General features: G+C 36.9%; 1 protein-coding gene across 2 annotated transcripts in view; it reads right to left on the bottom strand.

Annotated features, from left to right (window-relative positions):
* The window catches only part of LOC149172623 (serine carboxypeptidase-like 20), a 58168-nt gene extending 41193 nt beyond the window's left edge, over positions 1–16975 (bottom strand). For both annotated transcript variants that reach the window (XM_089427755.1, XM_089427754.1), the window contains exons 1-7: positions 16787–16975; positions 16555–16700; positions 16164–16237; positions 15397–15519; positions 14936–15038; positions 14797–14834; positions 14587–14688 (exon numbers count right to left, since the gene is read on the bottom strand). In XM_089427755.1, coding sequence (XP_089283881.1) covers positions 14587–14688; positions 14797–14834; positions 14936–15038; positions 15397–15519; positions 16164–16237; positions 16555–16700; positions 16787–16938 — 738 coding nt within the window. In that variant the 5' untranslated portion in view covers positions 16939–16975. The remainder of the gene's footprint in view (positions 1–14586; positions 14689–14796; positions 14835–14935; positions 15039–15396; positions 15520–16163; positions 16238–16554; positions 16701–16786) is intronic.
* Positions 16976–22557: the final 5582 nt, after the last annotated feature.

Below are 22557 nucleotides of genomic sequence, written 5' to 3'. Positions count from 1 at the left end.
GCTCTTGCATAACCAAATGTATGAGAGTTCTCAATTCATTCTTTGTGGGAGGATTCTTGGGAAAATTGTGAACAGTGGTGGAAACTGTGTCCCTAATCTGTTTCAAGATCATATTCATTAGGCGAAGAGGAATAGTTTTCTCCTCCTTGAAAATTATTTTATTCCTTTCTTTCCAAACATTCCAGATAATGAAGCTTGGCGTAAAGGTACAAGCCAAATTAATGATCTCATTCTCCGAAAAGTTTTTTCTCCACTTGTTTAGGGTATTAATGATACTTCCCTTATCTTTGTCTGTCTGTTTAAAAATGGCATCAAAAGAATCCCACAACCAAGTGGTGTAGGTGCAGCTGTTGAGAATATGCTCCATTGTCTCCTCTTGAGCTTCACATAATTGACATTTGGAAGGCCCAATAACACCCCTTTTCTAAATATTGTCCCAAGTTAAGATTTTCTTGTGGTGAACTAACCACATAAAAAGCTTTATTTTCATCCACCCTTGGTGGCTCCAAAGATGTTGCCAGGATTTCGCCAAAATGCAAGGATCTAGGTTTAGGATAATTCTTTTTGCTTCTTTAATATTAAAGGTACCTTCTTTATTGAGGCCCCATCTTAACTGATCCTGCCCATCTGTTACCAAGATCTTCGTCTATTTTAACATGCTCATGAGTTCCTCTGCTCTTATCTTTATGTGGCTATCCTCACTGCAGTCTATGCTTCTCTAGTTTCTCCACTTTCCGGAGTCATGTGGAGGATTCCAGAAATCTTTGACTTTGATTAATCCTTGGGAATCTATTTCCTGCTTGAGGCTCATAAAATTCTCTCTTATCAGCATTGGTTCTTGTTTCCATTTGTCTTCCCAAAAGAGAGCCCGATCTCCTGCTCTGATTTCCCAGAAACAATTGTTTTGTACAAGACTTCTGTTTTCCCGCACTTTATTCCAAATGTAAGAGCCTTTTATGCTTCTAGACATTCTTATAAGATCACTTGTTTGCCGGGAGCTTGCATATTTTTCTTTCCAGGTCTTAGCCCAATGAGCCTTCGGTTCTTTAACCCATCTCCACCAGAGCTTGGCTCCTAAAACGTTACTTAGAATCTCCTGATCATCCAAGCCTAGACCTACATGACTTTTGGGTTTATAGATTTTATCCCAAGAAACAAGGGCCCACTTCTTGCTTGCTTCCTCCTTGCCCCAAAGGAAGTCTCTCTGTATATTCCTGAATTGCTATAAGACCCCTTTGGGAGCTGGGAGGGCTGATAAAAAGAAAATAGGGATAGATTGCAGAACTGCCTTTGTCAGAATCAACCTACCAGCTAGGTTCAACAATTTGAAAGTCCATTTCTTAACTTTGTCTTGCATCTTATTGATCACTGGTTCCCAAATACTTTTGCGCAATGGTCTAGTTGTAAGTGGAATTCCGAAATACTTTGAAGGGAGGGAATCCCTTTGAAAGCCCACAATTCTGGAGAGATATTCCTCTGAATTGCAATGTTAGTATTTAAGAAAAATATTTTAGATTTGGAGATTAACTTCCATACCTATAGCCATGGCAAAGTCATTTAGGATTTGTTTGTACGTTGAAGCTTCTTTGACTGTGGGAATACCTTGCAGCATGGTGTCATCCAAAAATTGTTGGTGAGTCATTGCCTGACCATTCTTTGTTAATTGAAGGCCCTTAATCTTTCCCAAGGCTTTGGCATGTGAAATGGATCTGCCCAGTCCTTCCATCATGAGGATAAAGAGAAAGGGAGAGAGTGGGTCTCCCTGCCTGAGGCCTCTGGAAGGGGTGAAGATTCCTAAGGGCGAGCCATTCACCAAAATAGAAAAGCTGGATGAAGTTACAAGAGCCATAACCCAACTGACCCAATTGTGATCGAACCCAAAGGCAAGAAGGACCTTTTTGATGTAAATCCAGTTCACCTTATCATATGCTTTGGCAATGTCTAATTGCATGATCATACCAGCCTACCTTTTGCTGGTTAGCATGTGAACTACCTCGTGGGCTTGAATAATGTTATTTAGGATTTGTCTTCCTTCCACATAACCAGATTGTTCCCCTAAGATTAAAGAAGGAATAAGAGGTTTGAGTTTGCTAGCCAAAATATTGGATATAATTTTGTAAACCACATTGCATAAAGCAATGGGTCTGAATTTATGAGGAGTCAGGGCAGAATCTTGCTTGGGGATCAAGGAGATGAAGGAGGTGTTGAGAGCTTTTAGAATAGTCTTGTTTCTTCTAGAATCCTCTACAACATTCAAAATATCCTACTTGACAACATTCCAGCAAGCCTTAAAAAAGTCTACATTGAAACCATATGGTCCTAGAGCTTTATGATTCTACATATCTTTGATAACCTCACTGACTTCCTCTTCGGTTAATGGTTTATTCAAGTTAAAATTGTCCTCTCTAGACACCATTTTAGGGATGTCTTTTGTAATTTTATTAATGCATTGCTCTCTGTCTAGATTAGTTTCCTTAGTGATGCTTCTGAAATGCTGAACCAACACTGCTTCTATATTCTTATGAGAGGTCTGTGACTCCCCATTTTCATTCAATATCGAAGAAATTCTATTGTGTACCCTATTGGCTATGGTTGATCTATGGAAAATTTCGGTATTTCGTTCACCTTCTTTAAGCCATTGAACTCGCGATTTTTGTCTCCAAAAGATTTCCTCTTGATTGCATAAATTCTCCCATTCTTGATTGTGTATATTAGCGTGCTCACTTTTGGCTTTGTCAAAACCATCTATGATCAAAGCTTGATTTAGTTCCTGTAGTTTAATTTCCACCGATCTTTTGTTAGCAAAAATATTACCAAAATCCTTCTTGTTCCATTCATTGAGTCTGCGTTTTATGTGCTTTAGTCTTTTGTGGAGGAGGAGCATCTTAATGCCTTGGATCTACAGATCTTCGGACCACCATTTTTCAATATTGCTGATGAAATCTGGGTGGGAGAGCCAGATATTCTCAAATCTGAAGGGCCTATTCCCTGGAGAATCAATCCCCTTGATATCTAAATGAATCGGCCAGTGATCAGAGCCTCCAAAGGGGAGAACACTAGCAGTTATTTCTCTATTAGTGAGCATCAGTGCCTCTGAGATCAAAAATCTGTCTAACTTGGAGGTGACCTGGGCCTCACCTCCTCTTTTGTTATTCCAAGTAAAAAGACCATTGTGCGTTTTAGAGTCAACCAGTTTCATATCTTCTGTGAAGGAGTGGAACGCTACTGAATCTTTACTTAGCATTCTGGTACCTCCTTTTTTTTCCAAAAGAGATTTAATCATGTTAAAATCTCCTCCCATGACCCAAGGTATTTCTTCATGTCTACTTCTAAGATCTACCAGGGAGTCAAGAAATCTGAGTTTTTCATCTATTCGTTGAGGACCATAAACATTAGTAACCAGGAAGGTGTCCGAAACCCCCACTGGTTGAATGATTACTGATAAATAATTTCTTGAAGCCTCCACATCTATTATGCTGACTTTTTGGGGGTTCCATAGAGTGAGAATGCCCCCAGCTGTGTTCTCTGCTTTAACTTCTAGAAACTCAAATATGTTAAGCCATTTTCTATGGATTTGTTTTAATTTCTGAATGGAGCATTTTGTTTCCTGAATGAAGATTATGTCTGGCATTGCTAGTTTCATTCTGTTACTAAGCATCCTTTGTTTTCTTTTACTCCCTAGACCTCTGATATTCCAAGATATGAATTTCATAATTAAAGATTTGTAAAGGAGTAACTGGTTAGATCTTTCATCTTACCCGAATCTATCATTAGCTTTCCACACTCCATCAAGAGCTCGTTTTGCTTTTTCCTGCCCCTCTTCTTTCCTGGGTTTCTGGTTGCTAATCCTGGAGTTGATTTCATTGTTTTCACCCCTCTGTGCTCCTATTTGTGAATGTTTTTACCTTTATCCAGCCCTCTGTCTTGAGTTTTCCATAAAAACAACTGTTGTATTCTGTTGCATTCTTCTTGAGGCAGTGAATCTATTCCTCCTTTGGTTCCCTACATCAAGAATCCTTCCAAATCTAGGTTTTCCTTATCTAGAATTTCTTGTAGTTCATGGTCTTCCAGGTATGTTTCACTTTGGGTAATTTCCTGGTCCATCTCCATTTCTGTTTCACTTATCATCATCTCTTTTTGAGGACCAATGTCTTGAGATTGTTTATTATCCTCTTCTTTCTTTTTTTCATTATGACCTTCCTCCTGATATTGGTTGTCTCTTATGATCTCTTCATTCTCTTCCAGCACTTGAAACTTGTTCTGACTGATTTTCTACCCCTCGTTATGTTGTTGCTTAAGCCCCTTTTTTCCTCCTTTTCCTCTACTTGCTACTTTTTGAAAGCTTTCAGAGTCCTTCATTATAATAAGTTTGTTTTTGTTGTCTGCTTTACTGAGAGGGTAGTCTCCAAACAGATGACCATGTTCATGGAATCTATGGCATCTAAATGGGATATGCTCATAGTCCACTGTCTGCACCCACTCCTCATCGAAAAATTCCAAGATAACTTCATCCGAAGCACTCCTCATAGATCCATTTCCACACAAATCCTTGCAAAGGAGGTGTATTTTCCTCTTCTTGTGGCTTTAGAAGCATTGACAAAACATCTTAGTTTATTGCCAATGGCAGCTAGCAATTCAGTTTGCCAAAAGTCAAGAGGTAGAGAATAGAGCCTTACCCAAACTGGAACCGAAGAGAACGTCTCCTGCTCCAGGACAAAGTTCATCCTCCAAGGCCTCATATAGAGACTAGCTACTACAAAAAAGTAGGGTCCTCCTTCGAATATTCTGTCTTTATCTTCGATATTTGAGAATACCACTGTGAAGAATCCCTTTGACCCAAGATGTAGGTCAATGCTTCCTTTGGGTTTCCAGTGATACTTGATCCACGTATGTAAAGCTTTTTCAATGGGCCATAGTCCCATGAATTTACAGATAATGGCGTAGGTCCCCATGTGTTCCCTGTGCGCCTACAGAGCAGGATCATTTAATATTACTCTAGGAGTGATTTCTGCTTTTGGTTTACAAGGTCCTTTTTGTTTTTTGTCTCTTGAACCCTGACTTTTGTCTTCTTCCTCTTTGTCCTTTGTGCTGTTGTTTTCCTTGGTATTGGTCCCATCTGTCTCCTTTTCATTATCCCTGTTCCCTTCGTTCGCAAAACCTTTGTTGTTCCCCGTCGGTGTTTTTCCTCTACTGGCAACATCGTCTTTGTAGGAGGGAGCCGAGCTCCCCCCTCTGCCGCCCTCCATTAGAGACAGTCCCTGCAATTTTCTAAAACCCTAGTCGCTTCGGCTCTCCCTGTCTGTCCTTTTCTAGTTCCAATGATTTTTGAAATATCATTAGATATAGTTGGAATAGAATATTTAAGTTGATTAAACTTTTATAAATGCCTTCAAAAAATTTAATGATTTTGAATTTAATTATGTATTAAAAATATGTTTTATATGAGGAAATATAAGAATTCTAATAAAGACCTCAACAATAAAAATTTAACAAACACTACATTTAAAATAATGAGGAAAGGTAAATTAATGTAAAAATAAAAATAACTAACAAACAAACTAGCTGATAAAGGGATTTCATTTTATAAATTAGTCCATAGTTAGCCTGGCTGATAAAGGGATCCTTGTCATCTATGTCATTTTATAAATTAGTCCATAGTTAGACCAATGATGTATGTTTCTAGTCTAATAAGTTTTTAATGATTATTATAGATTCTATCACCAAAATTGGAAGGAAGAGTAGGAATTCATTGCAAAACTACCAGAAATGCCAACTTCAGAGAGAAAAATGTGCAAGTTCCAGTGAGTAGTATTAACAACTCTTCTTGTGCAGGTTCCAGTGGGTAGTATTAACAACTCTCCTTCTTGAAAAGGCACAAAAGGAGGCAGGTTCTACAAATATATCAGCTATAAAACCCATAAAATTGAAGCATTCAAGTAATGCAAACTCTAAAACAGAAACCATAAACCCTGCTAGAGTCCAGAACTCTTCAACAAAATCTATTTGTAATGGATTGGAAGTAACAATATTTGGTATCGTGGAAAATTCATATGCAAATGGAGAAAATTGTGGGCAAAAATGTCGATATCTCTTGTGATAAAATATCAGCAATTCAACCAAATGGGTGCTGGCTATTGGGAATCACGATTTGAAAGATGGAGTTACATTTAAAATATATGCACTTGTTGGCATTCATAAACACCTCAATCAGGCAGAAAAAAAGGAAATAAATCACAAGCCTTTTAATTATCTTACCAAATATTTATGAAGCTAACTGACTGGGACGTGAAGCTAACTTGGGCTCAATAGCGCATTCACTTCCTCCTCTCCTCTCCTCGGATGAAACCCATGCCTTCGCTGCAACTATTGAATCTGCTCTCCTCTCTACAGCTTAAATAGCCCGAGAACTTGCTTTACCGGAAAATGAAACTAGTTTGCTTGTCGTTCCTTTTTGCCTTTTACGTGGCCACAAGCACTATTCCAAAACCACCATCCCCCGATGCATAAAGCTCGGTTGAAAGGGACCTCCGGGGAATTGCTGACAGTTGTTCGATGAAATCAACGGTTGTGTACATGCCTGCACCATGGAGTCATTTATGACTTGACGTGAAGTAAATTTTGTTTGACCGCCAGTTTTGTTTTAGTGAATTAATTAAAGAATATTTACTCTAGTTCGTAGAATGTTGGTAAAAGTCTTTAATTTTATTGTTTCTTTTTAACTCACGGGAGTATAGCATAGAAATATGTATTGTTATGTTTTTTGTGTTGTTGAATATGAAAAGGGAAAAACTCGCCGCAGCGAATGTAAGAAATTTTTTTTTACAGCAGTTTGAATGTAACACACACAAAAGGGAGACGTTGCTGAGAAAACAAAAGGGAGACATTGCAGAGTGTATGTTTTGAAAATTTTACACACAGTAGTGTAATATTTTTCAGGAGAAGACAGAGTAAATTTTTTTTGTGTGGAACCGAAGCATTCTTGGAGAATCCCTCTGTGAGAGGAAGGAATTTGTAACAGCTGTTGTTTTTATTAATGAATACAAAGTTTTTTTTGTGCATGTGAAACACTTTGTTCTTCCCAGAAAACAATTTTAGTTTCCACTATGTTAAAACAGAGCATTTTCTTTGTTCTGTTCAAGTTATTTTTGTTTTGGAATTAAACAGAAAATTCCCACATTCTCTAGGATGTTTAAAACATGTCATTTCCTTCACTGTGGTTGCTCTACAAGAGATTGTCCTTCTCTCACCTCAACTCCACTCGGATGTCTTTCACTGTCACAAAGGATTACAATTCATCCTCTCCTTCTAGTCTCCATCTTGGAGATTTCACTTGACAACTAGGTCTTGCTCTATTGTCTATTGTACCATCTCTTAGATACCAGCCTCCACAACTCTTGGTACTGAACCAAGCTCTCTAGTAGTAACAATAATCTCAGCACCTCTGACTTATTGACTACTATTAAGTTATGGTATGTTTTATGCTTAGTGTAATTTACTTCAATTTCTTCTTATTAGCCCAATGTCAATTTCACTGTTTGTCAATCACATTAGCATAAAGTGAAATGTTGATAGAACATAAATAAATTGACGGAAGACAAGCCAACACAAGAGACCCCAGATGTGGCGGCTAGCTAGGGACAAACCCCAAAGTCGGGAAACCCTTTGATCAATTTTCCTATAATCTTCAATAATTCAGCAAAGAGGGAGAGATAGTACAATATCATAAGTCTGATATTTTATATCAGCAATAATAAATCAGCAACGAGCAAAGTCAAAGCTAGTCAAACAACCTCGGATTGACCTCTAGTCAACCTTGAAGAACGCGGTCTTCAACAACAAACTTCAGCAGCCCAAAACAACCCTCAGTCAACCGTCAAAACAGTAGTCAAAAATCAGCAGCCTGCGGTCAGCCCTAACCAGTCAATGTTGGTCAACAATTGGTCAACGTTGGTCAACAAAGCACCCAAACAGCGTACATAGGTCAACGCTTGGTCAACACACTCTTTAACAACCCTGCACTTGGTCAACGCATCCCTAGAAAAGTCAATGCTTCCCAGAAATTCAACATTGCCCTAGAATCAGCCAACGCTGCCCTAAAACAGAAAATTTGTCCTTCCTCTTGCACGTGTGAGAGAAATTACTCCTATGCTGGCCCAATGAGATGAAGAGAGAGAAGATGAGTGTTGAGATGATGTTAAATAATGCCACAAGGTATCTTCCTTTTATATGAATCGTTGAGATCACGCAGGGGGTGTGCCACACACTTTATCTTGTTGGTCGACCTTGACAAATTGTCATGTATATACAAATATATTCATATCTCCATAAATACATGTCAGAATCAAATGATCATTAGATCAATCCTACACCTCTTGACGAGAGGAATCGAAGAAAAATATCAGCTGCCATAAATAAGGTGACCCACATGGAGTTTGTCTCTAGTTGTCAATTCTAACGCTCCCTCTCAACTAGGGAGAATTGCATCTTCTAATCCATTTGTCTATGAGTACTCTCGCTCTCTCTCTACTGAATTATTGAATATTATAGAAGAATTGATGAAAGGGTTTCTCCACATTGGGTTTTGTCCCTGGCTAGTTGCCACATCTGGTGTCTCTTTTCTTGGCTTGTCTTCTGTCGGTTTATTTATGTTCTATCAGCATTTTACTTTATGTTAATGTGATTGCTAAACAATGAAATTGACATTGGGCTAATAAGAAGAAATCGGAGTAAATTGCATAAGCATAGAACATACCATAACTTCTCCCGGTAAATCTCTCTAGCCATCAAAACCCAAACGAGTGGAGAGAGATCTTAGGAGAAGTGTGTGTCACAAATGACTAGCAAGCCAACCACCTCTATTTATAGTGCAACGTTGGGTTAAGTTGGGGTTAATTTGGTTGCTGAATGAGTGACTCCTCTAATCAGTGGATTAGCCTGCATATTAGAGTTTAGTTGCAGTGAAATAGGATCACTCTTTAGCTGTGAATGAAGGCTCAAAGGACTGCAGATTTAGGGAACCTTGGGACAACGTATAATGGCCTCCTTGAACCACAATTAAGGGTCACCCTTAATAGTGGATTTAGGGCACCTCTTAACTAGCGGTTAGGGTACTTTAGAGCTTCCTTTAACAACGTATAAGGGTCCTCCTTCAACTGAAAATATAGAGCTGCATTAGTCCTTTTCTCTGTGGCAAGGGCATGGCTTCACCCTCTTTTCTCTGCAGCGAGATGACCTTACTTGGACAGTGTATAAATCTCCTTCATGACTAAAGCTTGATCTTTATTAGGGCAGTGTAGAGGTCTCTCCTCTTAATGCCACAAGGTATCTTCCTTTTGTATGAATCGTTGAGGTTAAGCTGGGGGTGTGCCACACACTTTATCTTGCTAGCCGACCTTGACGAATTGTCAAGTATATACAAATAAATTCATATCTCCATAAATACATGTCGGAATAGGATGATCGTTAAATAAATCCCATACCTCTCGACGAGAGGAATCCAAGAAAAATATCAGCTGCCATAATAAGATGACCCACATGGATCTAGTTGCCAATTTTAACAAACACATACTCGGTGCAATATTCTCCAAGCCAACCCTCAAAATTTGGATTGGTTAGCCAATACTTAAATAGCATGGCTTCGAAATGTTGCTTAGCCCCTCCCTTTTCTAGACTATGTTTTCTTAACTATCTTCTTGAACTAAAAATTCCTTTTGCAGCAGCTTCCTTATGGCCACATTTCGTGATTGTTGAACGCCTTTCTTTGGGTGGCTTAGGAGAGGTAACTTTGTCTCCTCCCTTGTGTCAATGAAAACTCGGTTTTTCTCTCCATCTTTCTCATGGCTACTAAGTACCATGGTCACTCTTTCTCATGGCTACTAAGTACCATGGTCACTCTAGACAACTGCTTGGAGTTACTCTCTTGGTCTGTCTTCAAGAAACATTTTTACTTCTCCTTGCTTATGCCTTTGAGGAGTTGCCTTATCCTCCCTTGATGGCTGTTCACCATCCATTGCATTAATTGGGAGTTCTTGGAGCAACTCAGCACTCTCATTCTCCTTTTGGAACATCTGTCCATTCTCCTCCCATGAAAAACTTGCACTCACATAAAATTCACCAATCTTTAAAACAAAAGGCCTTCTAGCCTCATCTCCTTCCTTTGCTAGATTTTCCTGTTCATTTCTCATGAGAATTTTAGTTGAAGTCATATTGCTATCAACAAATTTCAGCTCCCTCTGCTGCTCTGGACTTTGCATATAGTCCATGAGACTCCCAAACATTCTCTCATCATCCTCTTCTCTCAGGATGTCTTCTCCCTTGGGTTCACAAGTGTTAACTACTTCAACCTTAAGCTCAGCTGCTTTGATCTCTTCCTCTCTCAATGAAGCATTCAGTAGGTGCTTCATCTTCGTCCCTGGCCTCTTAGGGATCTTATTCTTGGATCTTTTGCTTCTAACATGTAATCTATCCTTTTGGTCTTCTTTCTCCCTCTCTTGTAGCAACATACTTACCTCTCTCAGCCTTGATTTAAACTCAGCCATCTCTGTCAAACTTTGCTTGGTTAGACTTCCCTTCTCTAACGCCTTCTGCTTTAGCATTCTCTTTATGGATTCCTACCTTGGGCATCTTTCCCTTTCTTCTTTTGGCTTCTCCCTCAACCCTTCATATGACCATCAGTGACAAACTTCCTGAGCTTATCCATGCTCCCTTATTAGTTGCAACGTAACCCTGTAACATGTCTCACCTCGCTTGTTACCCAAACACCTCACCTCAACTTGGGCTATTGGTATTCCTTTGGTTCTGTTCTCTGGAGCCTCTAGACAACTCTTTGCTCCTCTTTGGATATTGCATCTCACTCACTTCTTCAGAACTCCTCTGGTTCTATCCTCTTGAAGACCTCCTCTGTCCCCTTCACTTTCTAACCACAACTGGGTTTCCTTCTTCAAATACAGCATCCCTTGTTGCAAAGGTTCTCCTCCATTTCCTTTAAGAACTCGGTTATTTACCGCTTTGCTAGTTGTAGCTATGCCATCCACATCTGCTGCTACGTGCACTTATTGGCTTGCTTGTCAAAATTAAATAACGCAATGGCCAGCTAGCTGCCCGGGTTTCCTTCGCTTATGAGTTCTTTGCATCTCCGGTCTCTCCGGTCTCTTCTTGCTCTACACTTGGCTGGGATTTCGTCCTCTTCTTGCAGCTTTGTTCCTCGCTGCAATTTCTTCCTCTGTACTATGTTCTGAATCCCATTACTTCATGACCGGTTTTTTTTTTAATCTCTGCCTCTCGACCTATCCTCTATATTTAATCTTTTGTGCCTTTGTGTTCTGCTTATCCGTGCTACGAACAATCTCTCTTTTTCTTTAACCCTCCTCTCTCGCTGTTTGTAGTTCCTAATTTTGCCTTTGCAGAACAACCCAACTGTCAGTTATAATTAAAACAATAATTATAACTCTTTGATTCAACTCCAAAATGTCCACTAGATTCTTCTTCAACAATTCTTGTTTGCGGGCCAAAACCATTCTTTATATGTCAATGCCTTAAAGAGCTTTTGCACTCTGGTACCGCTTTGATTCAGCGTGACTACCGCGTCGGGGCCTATTTGCTTCTTTCTCTCAGATCTTGGCTATTGGGTGCCATGATGGCCTTTGGCCTTGCTTCTTCGAGGGGAATCTCTAGGGATCCTTTTGTCTGCACACCTCTTCCAATCTCCTCTTGCAAGCGACCACCACGGTGGCGGGTTTCTTCTTTCACCGAATAAAATCAAACCCCTTCAACATTGTTTCCGTTTTCATCTTTTATGCTAGATTAAATTCACATAATGAAAACAAATATAACCCAGGTTACAACAATACCGGGACCATAGTTAGGTCAGGGTTCCAATACTCCCCACCGAAATACACCGACTCATTTGTTGGTGGGACCCACACTTGGTCGAGGTCGGGGGCACTCGCCCATGTTTTTCTCCTTTCTACGAAGTAAATGCGACTCGACTGGCCGACTATCACCGATGGCTTACCAACACCGATTACCTACAGAGTCCATTTTTATTTTCTCTTTTTCAGTTTAAATCATGGCTTTCGATGTCTAAACACGGCGAATCTTATTTCTAACCCTATCGAAAAGTTATTGCGTTTGACATGCGCCCTCGATAGTCCCATATAACACGTCAATTTTTTTTTTTCTCTAGTCATCACGACGCACGTGTTATATCTGACTATCGAGAATGCATGTGAGGGTGCAATAACTTTTCCATAGGTTGAAAATAGGAATCGCCGTCTAAACACTGGCATTCTTTGAATTCACCGATTCCCGTTCTTGACGAATTTGTATAAAGTATATGAGAGAGATCTCTCACCAAATTGCGACAGGCTTGGAGGATTCACACTTAATTTGAATTTAACCAAATCCTCAATCAACTAAGCAAAAATTTACATATTCACTAGTGCACGTACAGGGTTCCTAATGCATCGGTTCTGCTTGGCCGGTGATCCTTTCCAGCGGTTAATAGATTCCTAATTTACGACGATTTCAACAATATGTTCGAAATAGTAATTATTCCGGTATGAAGATCTAGCAAGATGCATGTCAATTGATCGAGGGAGAATAAGTTCAGTTAAGTCTGGTATAGATTTACAGTGAGTTTACTGATTCAAGTGTGAGTTATTTGTGGAAAAGTTTAAATTTAGTGAGTATTTGTATGTTGAAATTATTTTGTGAAAGTCCTTAACCGAAAAGTATAAATATTTCATTATAGGTTCATTATAATCAAGTTGAATCAAATCAAGTTCAAGAAAAATTACTGATTCAAGTGTGAGTTATTTGTGGAAAAGTTTAAATTTAGTGAGTATTTGTATGTTTGAAATTATTTTGTGAAAGTCCTAACCGAAAAGTATAAATATTTCATTATTGGTTCATTATAATCAAGTTGAATCAAATCAAGTTCAAGAAAAAATAGCAAAACTGAAAAGTATAAATACGTTATAAATACCCCATTATGGATTCATGGTAATCAAGTTGAATCAAATCAAGTTTATATGGTCATGGAAAAACAGCAACTCAAATTGTTTGTGTGTGAAATTTGTATCTTTTCTCTTCTATCTTCCTTTGCCTTCCATCAAATAGAATACGGGGTCTAGCCCTCCTGCTTGAACAACCTCAACACCTGAGGTTCTCATAGAACGTCAATTAAATTGACATAGAGATAGCTTCCCTTTCAGACAGGGCATCGACAGGGCATCGAGATGCATGCAGGCGATGGAATTAAAAACATGTAAATTGAAAGAGAGACACTTGCTTTTCAGACAGAGCATTGCCAGTCATGTAACTGATAGGATTAAACACATTCACGAAAAATCCGCCAGTGTTAGTAAACAGACACATCGCTAAATTTAAGCACATGCTACTAAACATACTAGAGCATTGACGTTCTACACCACCATTAAATGGGGAGCCAACACTTTCAGACAGAGCATTGCCACGCATGCAGCTGATAGGATTAAACACATTCAATAAAAATGCAAATAAAAATGGAATATACAATTACCTCAACCTGATGGTATTTACACAAAGATCCCAATGACACATTGATGAATACCCTCGTCAACTCGATTCTATTGAACCTGCACTCATCTTCGTAGATACTCTCGGCTCTGTGCGTATAAATTACAATGACGCTCAACTTGCGTGATCATGAGCCCCACATGGCCATTCAGGTTCCATCTCAGGAATCATTTCGACTCCTACTCAGACAGTCGCTTTCAGAAGCACAGGACATTTAATCCACACATACACAATTTCACAAGACACACAAGTAACAGAAACACGCTTACAGTGGGAATTGTCTGTCTACACAATATCCAGATTCTCTCGATCTCCTTCTAAGCTACAGTTTCAACCGTCATTGACTCCCTTTCAGTTAATAAATTTAAATGGCAATAAGACCAGACCAAACCTCTACGCTAAGTGGGAGCTGGGAAATATGTTAACAAAACAAACCTAAATTAGAAAACCTAACAGGCTCATGCTGCCACTTGTTATATTTACAAAAGGCCTGCCTAGCCATAAGAACAACTGACCAAATACCCTAACAACCCAAACTCCAGAGGAACCTGGGCACCAAAACCACAACCCAAATTCCAGAGGAATCTGGGCACCAAAACCACTAGTTTTATTTTACACATAAAAGAAAATATATTTCCAAAAGAATTTATGATAGACCCTTCTAGGTCAACCCAAAAGTCGTTTAACTTGGGATTGATGCCTCTACATCAAAAAGGAATTTATCATCATCCTTTTAGGTGTCCTCAAAAGTTTTAACTTGGGGTCGATGTCATAATAGTTTACAAGAATGTAAAATTGCTAATTAATTATTTAAATGGTTTAAATTCTTAATAAATTATAAGAAACTAAAATAAAATAATTTATTTAGTAAAGCATTATATTATAAAAAATTAAAATTTATATAACGAATAAAAGATAATTGATAAATTAAAATATTTAAAACAGGTGATTTTACAACAAAGTTCATGTGTAGATTCACCTTGTATGCATTTATTTTTAATAAAAAAAAATTAAGAATAGAGAAATTACTTGATATTGATCTTCTGATATAAGCCCCATTCCATGAGCAAACGATACAAAGGAATTGTCATCAAATTTTGGGTCTGTGTACCCATTACCTATTGCGTAACCCTGCAAACCCAATATGGGTAAAATCCAAATTAACTTGACTTTTATAGAACATATACAGACTGCAACATTGTTAGCAACTTCAACGCTAATTATTCCAAATCAATTTACCTTAAAATTCAGAACAGGTTTTACCCCAGCTTCAATTCCTGTAACGTAACATAAACATAGAAGTTCCAAAAAGTGACTCAATGCTTCATATATTAGAAATGTATGTCCCTTTAAATGGAAACCAACCGTATTGCCATACCCTTAACCACTTCTGATGCTAGAGTTGGAACATAGATTCCTGCATATGATTCTCCAGTAATATAGAACGGATTTGAAATGAACTCTGGATATTCTTCAAACCACTGCTGAAACAATAAACGAAATGAGTTTTCATTTCAACGCAGAACCAACCAGAGGAGGTCTGCATTTGTAAAAAAAACTACTACAATAAACGAAATGAGTTTCTTTTCGTCGCAGAATCAACCAGAGGAGGTCTGCATTAGTAAAAAAACTACATGGTGTCTGCAGAATTACCAAATATACTTCCACATCTTTATTGTATAATTCTTGATTGCTAACTTTCTCAATAGAAAAAACAATTCCTGATTGCTAATTCTTTCAATAAAAAAACTCCAATCGATGCAAAACATACTATGCACCTCTAATACCAGTGAATCTGGAAACAATAATATAAGTGATTTTCAAGAAAAAGCTGAAGACCTTCAAAAGAAACTTAGACGAATCTGAAGCTGTCTGCAGATCACCAGTATCATAATCACTAACGTTTTCAGAGTATGAATAACCAACTCCACATGGTGAATCCAGATAGATAATATTTGATACCTGGGTTTATAAAAGAATAATATAATCGTTAGAATTTGATTTGCAATCCGATTGACGAGAAAAACTAGCCATTTCATTGTTCCATAAGTTTAGTACTCTTCGCAGTTGAACCCATCCTGGCACTTCATTAATATATAAAAAAGTAAGTCTAATGAGTGGTTTTACTCAGTGTTCTCTTCCTCATCATGAAACTAAATTTTGTGATTTTTTTTTCCTTTCTTTTTGAACCTGTTTAATAAGGGATGTTATTATCCAGACAGAGGGATGTTATTATCTAGATAGTGTGAAGATTTGGATGCTTTTGGAATCAATTAATTCTTCAAAAATAGTTTTGATTCTTAATTTTTCTATGATATTTAAATATAAATAAAAATCAAATCTCACACAAATTAATTATTTTGGATTACATAGGTTACTTGAAGTTTTTTTTTTAAACAGATTTTCACTTTTGGAAATAATGGAAATGTATATATATATATATATATATTATAAACAGATTTTCACTTTTTTGAAATAATGGAAATGTACAAAATATAGATCAATATTTTTAAAATGAATGAATCAATGATAAATAAAATCACTTCACAAAAAAAGACCTGTGTTCTAAATAAATTCATCCATATAAAAATATCACGGAAAAATACCTTTGACCAAGAGTATGGATTCAGTTGTAGTCTCGGCAAATTTCCATTCTCTCCGGCTTCAAAGTTAAAGGGACCTGCACGTGCACGATAAAAGTGAGACATTCTGTTACTGTTAAAGGATGTAGGCCTTTTTTCCTGTAAAGAGTGAACGGCTCTCTGAATCATTTGGGTGCTGACATGAAATATGCAATGCAGTCCATCTCGAAAAATTAATCATAAACAATATTGTTTCATTGATTAGAAGTTGAAAAAGTATTTTTGCAAATTTTAAAGGGACATAATCGTCAATGATATGACTCAAATGGCAAAAAAATTAATACCTGAAATTATAAGCTTAGATGTCTGAAGTTATAAACAAATCGTGAATCTAGAAAGTTAAATCTTAACTAACCATGTTCGTATACAAAGCCATCAAAACTTGAGGCACCAGGACCGCCGTTCAGCCAAAGAACAACAGGATCTGTCGTTGCATTTCTTTCGGATGTAATAAAATAGTAATAGAGGTACTTTCCACTACTCTCATCTATCTTTACATGTCTACAGAGACAAATTCATATTCAGAGGCAAATCAGTCACACAATTTTAACTTCAACGAAATAAATATAGATGAAGATTATCCCTACCCTCCATAATGATCTGAAGGAAGACTACCGCTGTAGCCAGGCACAGATGTGATTCGTGCATTTGGAGGTGCTGCTTCTGTGTAGGTTGTATAGGACTGCAAAGCCACCAAAAATAGAAGGTAGCATGTGCAGAAAACTTTTCCAAAAGTCATTGCGAAAGCGGCTTCAATACTTTCTCCTAATACGGAAATCCTGCTGCAACATACCAAATTTAACCTTTTTTCATCAGAAGTTCGCGCCATATGCCATAGATTTTATCCAATCAGCCTCGAAATCTTAGCATTTGCTTAAAGAATACTTACTTTTAGATAAAGTTAGCTGCAAACAGAAGATTTAATGGCATAACAAGAGAGTATCATTAAATTCTGAAATTTAGAACAAGAGAGTATCATTTTAAGCTTCAAATAAGTATTTTCCGGCTCCAAAGACTGAACTTTAGGTCCAGGTACATTAAGATCGTACATTTCTAACCCTATATTTCATCCCATGGAGCAATAATAAGCATTTGCGTCCACATAAAATTGAAAATGAACTTAAATTTAGCTCAAAGTACAAAATTGAATACTTTGTCAAGGACAGAATTTCGGCCTTAAATACTGTGAGATTGTATTATCTTGCTGTCAGGGAAAATAATATAAATAAACATCGACTCCATAAATAAACTGAATTTTAGCTCAAAGGAATAAACTTCGGTAGCCTGATCTCAAGTATCCTAAGAAAGCTTGGGTATGTGAACAGGCCAACTTTAAAAAAAATCTGCGAATGCCTTAGCTTCTTCAAATGTAAATACTTAGATTCTTCAAAGCCATGAAGAAGACATGATAATAGACATTTAACCTCTTGATTTGCAGTACTCTTCCTGTAAAAGAATTGTCAGGCTTATATTGAAAGCTTACCTCTGAAAACAGACTTTCGCGGTAAGCTTGGCTGAATCTGAACTTCTAATATATAATAGACTTTTCAAACAAACAGTCTATAGGAGCTTTCGATTTTTTCACAGGAATCTCGGGATACTATTTTTGGGTTTAAAATGCTAATACAAAATGTTATAATATAAATCGAATTACAGCATTAGACACTTTTTTTTCCACTAAAACTCAAAATTCTAAACATTCCATACCTGACTTAAGCGAAAAGTAACCAAAAGCATTGGGGGAACCATATTCCAACCTACATTGAATATTTAATGACAAAACCGTGATGTAGTTTCCTGTCCTCGATCCATTAAACACGCTCCTGAGCTGTTGCATAACACGCTCCTGAGCTGTTGCATAACACGCTCCTGAGCAGTTGCATCGAACTACACAAGATTCCATAATATTCTAAGTATAACTATCCGGGTACGGCCAAGAGTGTGGGGTCTAGTCATGGTTGAATATTCACAATCTATATTTCTCATGATTCAAGAGAAGGAGGGGAGGGATGCCATTCCTTGTGTGCCCTCCCCTCCACCTCGCCTATAGCCACGTGCGCTGCATGGGGAGTCGGACGACAGGTGTGTGTCGTGCACTGCCACGTGTTGGGCATCGTGTCAAGCTTTCAAAACACGCTTCCGCACCATGAATAGGGTTGTTTCTGCCTCATTTCTGTGATGTGTTGTTTCCCTCTTGTTTTTTTGTTCGGGTCCGGTTGTTGGGTGAAGCCCTCCACCGACGATGGCGCGGGACGGCTCTAATACCTGCGCATTTCGTCTGCCATGGTTGAGCTGATGTCCGCCACTGTTTGTCGATATGCGTCCATGGTTGAAACAGGGTTTCTGTTTTTCTTGTGGTTTTCCGCCTGCAAATTGTTGGTCATTTTGGAGCGCCGGTGGTTTAGGGTTTCCTTGGTGGTGGTTTAATTCGCGCTATTTGTTGTTTGGGGAGGAGCCAATAGTAGTTTCAGTGAGTTCAAGGTCGAAGGTTGCATTCACAGGTAATTGCAGGTTTTTGTGCTTTTTGTTTGGTTTTTTTGGTTTTTTTGTTGTCCAATTGCTAATTTCCAACTCGTTGCACTTGTGGCGAGCTCCGGAGAAGGTCTGGCGAAGGTGTGGCGAGCTCTAGACTTGGACATGGCTTCTATCCGGTAGGATTTTAGTCCTACTAGCTATTTCTGATGTGTTTTTCAACACAAAACAGCTTAATGGAATTTTTGTTAACTTTGCATGGCAGGTTTTGAGGGTTTAGGGTTTTGCAGGTTAGGGGTTTAGGGTTTTGCAGATTTCCCATCACGTTTCCCATCAGGGTTTTTGCAGGGTTTAGGGTTTTGGGCAAAATTCTAAATTTTTTAAGCCTTGGTTAGGGGTTTAGGGTTTCTGCTGCTCCTCTTTTCAGCGGCTTACCTCCTCTTCTTCGTCCCTGTAGCAGCGTCCCTTCCCTCTGTTAAGATGCAGTTCATTCTAATAGTTTATGCTCTAAGCAGACTTTGGAACTATACCTCCACATCTTATATACTGTGGAGACATAACATGGATTTTCATTTTCATTTTATCAGCATGTATCTGTATTTCGCTCAAATTGAAAGAAAGTTGATTCACAATTTCTTATTTTCATGCACATTTCTCAAACCATATGGTAGTGTTTAGATTTGAGATATTTATAGGGATTATGGGAGGTGCTTTATTTAGCGTTGACTTATTTTTCCCCAACAAATAAGTTTGTTGAATCGAAAGTTAGCGTGTGTTGGTGTGCAGTGAAAGCATTCCCTTGAACATTTTCAGTCACAACTCACAACCTGTCTAAAAAGGACAACTTCCATGATTAATGTGAAGGGGAGTTGTTTAATCAAGATCACACAAATGTTTTGTTTATTAATACGATTTTCTTCCCCAAACCCAAAGGAAACTAGAAACATCACGACACTGGTTTTCCATTTTGATTAAATTCCACCACACTACTATTATGTTTACTTCACAGTGAGGAAATCTATGGTACTCTAATGAAATGTGTGTACTTGGAATTAATAGTGACTATGGAATTTTACATGGCTCTGTTGGCCTTTACAATGTCCTTGAGTGTGGAATGCCCAGTGTACTTTTTATTTGCAACTTCTCTGGCTCTTATGTGTCCACTGCTTCGATCACACTTATATTGGCTCAAATGAAATGCTGATTTTTGAAAAGAATCATAATGCAACTAAAGGCAAAACATGGAAAATTTGATTTTATTAACATTTCAAAAATATTACAGAGAAATCAACCTAGTATACTCTTTGGCTCTATTGAGTTAATCTTTGTGCTCTAACAATTAACTGCTTATTGTTGGATATGTTTTGGTCTCGATCTAGTTTGATAATCTGGGAGGAGGGTAAATTAGCTACATAGAAGACATGTTAGTTACCTAACATGACCATACTTTGGTCCCATATGAAGCATTGTTGGTATTTCGATTGTTTAATAATAAAATATAACATGCCTTGGCCAAAAAATAATTTTTTTAGATAAGATGCAATTCATTCTAATAGTTTATGCTCTAAGCAGACTCTGGAACTATACCTCCACATTTTATATACTGTGGAGACATAACATGAATTTTCATTTTCATTTTATCAGCATGTATCTGTATTTCACTCCAATTGAAAAAAAATTGATTCACAATTTCTTATTTTCAGGCACATTCCTCAAACCATATGGTAGTTCTTAGATTTGAGATATTTATAGGGATTATGGGAGGTGCTTTATTTAGCGTTGACTTATTTTTCTCCAACAAATCAGTCTGTTGAATCGAAAGTCAGCATGTGTTGGTGTGCAGTAAAAGCATTCCTTTGAACATTTTCAGTGACAACTCACAACGTGTCTAAAAAGGACAACTTCCATAATTAATGTGAAGGGGAGTTGTTTAATCAAGATCACACAAATGTTTTGTTTATTAATACGATTTTCTTCCCCAAACCCAAAAGGAAACTAGAAACATCATGACACTCGTTTTCCATTTTGATTAGATTCCACACAGTACTGTTATGTTTACTTCACAGTGAGGAAATCTATGGCACTCTAATGAAATGTGTGTACTTGGAATTAGTAGCACGGTAAAAGCATGTTAATGTGTCTCATTATATGGCAAAAGCAAAAAAGTACTCAAATTGAAAAAGATAAAAAAATAATATAAAAATATCAATTAAATCAGTTGAGTTTCATACTTGTTAATTATAAAAATTAAATGCTAAATTTGTAACAAAGCTAACTCACAATAAATTTTGGTAAGAGCTATAGTGAACCTATTTAATGAGTTTAGAAAATATAAATAATGTTATAAAAATTAAATACTAAATTTGCAAATAAGTCAACTAATAGTAAATATTGGTAAAAAATATGGTGAATCACTAACAAAATATAAATAACTTTATGTAAAGTTAAATGAAATGCTAAAACTCTTTAAATATATATATATATATATATATATATATATATATATATATATATATATAAAAGTAGAATTTCTAAACAAATGATTTTATATATTATATTTTGAATAATATAAAATAGGTTATTATAATCATAATTAAAAATTTTATTATAAAAAATATAAAATATATTTTAAAAATTTTCAAAAAAATAATTTTAACATTTTGTTATATGCTATTTTCAAATTTCTATTAAAAAACAATGATTTGATAAACTTGAAAGGGTAGTTTCTTGGGTTGCTGTTTTATATATACTAAAATATGATCATTTTTACTAGTATTTTAATAATAATCAAAAAATATGCTAACTTTTTATTTTTAAATTTGTTTAGCAATCTTTAGAATGTTTACAACACATCTCTTAAATAAATTGGAATTAAAAAACATAAATCAATAGAGAAATGGGGGGTCGCGGTTTTGTCACTACTTAAAAATTTATGTAAAATATTAATGATATCTTTCAAAGAAAATGAATAAATTAGATAAAAATTATATATTAAATTTTAGAAAAAATATGACATGAAATTGAATTTAAATTGACATGTTTTGTCTTCTTTTACCACCACCTAATTTTTTATGATTTTGTAAATTTAAGAGTAAACATTCCAACTCCATTTATTTTTATGAAACTTCTTTGCCACAAAAAGGGAAAAAATGATACACATTAAAAGTGATACTTGACTATGGACTTTTACATGGCTCTGTTGGCCTTTACAATGTCCTGGAGTGTGGAATGCCCAGTGTACCACTTATTTGCAACTTCTCTGGCTCTTATGTGTCCACTGCTTCGATCACACTTGTACTGGCTCAAATGAAATGCTAATTTCTCAAAAGAATCATAATGCAACTCAAGGCAAAACATGGAAATTTAATTTTATTAACATTTCAAAAATATTACAAAGAAATTAACCTAGTATACCCTTTGGCTCTATTGAGTTAATCTTTGTGCTCTAACAATTAACTACTTACTGTTGAATATGTTTTGGTCTTGATCTAGTTTGATAATCTCGTAGGAGGGTAGATTAGCTACATAGCCTTGAACAATAGGTGATCGAGTTGACTCAGGGCTTCAAATAGGAGGGATGCTCAAAAGGCAAGTGACGCAAACCGTGATAAGTATTTTGCAGGATTTATGAACACCAACATATCAGCAGGATTGGTGTATGATTCAAGTTTACAGAAAAAGCACTGTGAGCCACTTCTAATTCTCTGCAGAGGATGTAACATGTATATTTCTCTTTCTGAAATATAAAGATTTTTTCTTTCCAGATTATATATATATAAATCCAAAGGGAGAAGTTTGCAAGTTTCAAATTTATTGCACGTCTCAAATTGTGCAAGAATATTAAATGAAGATTGAGAGCAATGGTTGCAATTTGATTTCTATGTAC

This window comes from Pinus tabuliformis, chromosome 4_2 (genome assembly GCF_031772625.1).
Source record: "Pinus tabuliformis cultivar Carrire ecotype Pingquan chromosome 4_2, CPIR1, whole genome shotgun sequence".
Lineage (NCBI taxonomy): Eukaryota > Viridiplantae > Streptophyta > Pinopsida > Pinales > Pinaceae > Pinus > Pinus tabuliformis.
This window is presented reverse-complemented; position numbering and strand designations above follow the sequence as displayed.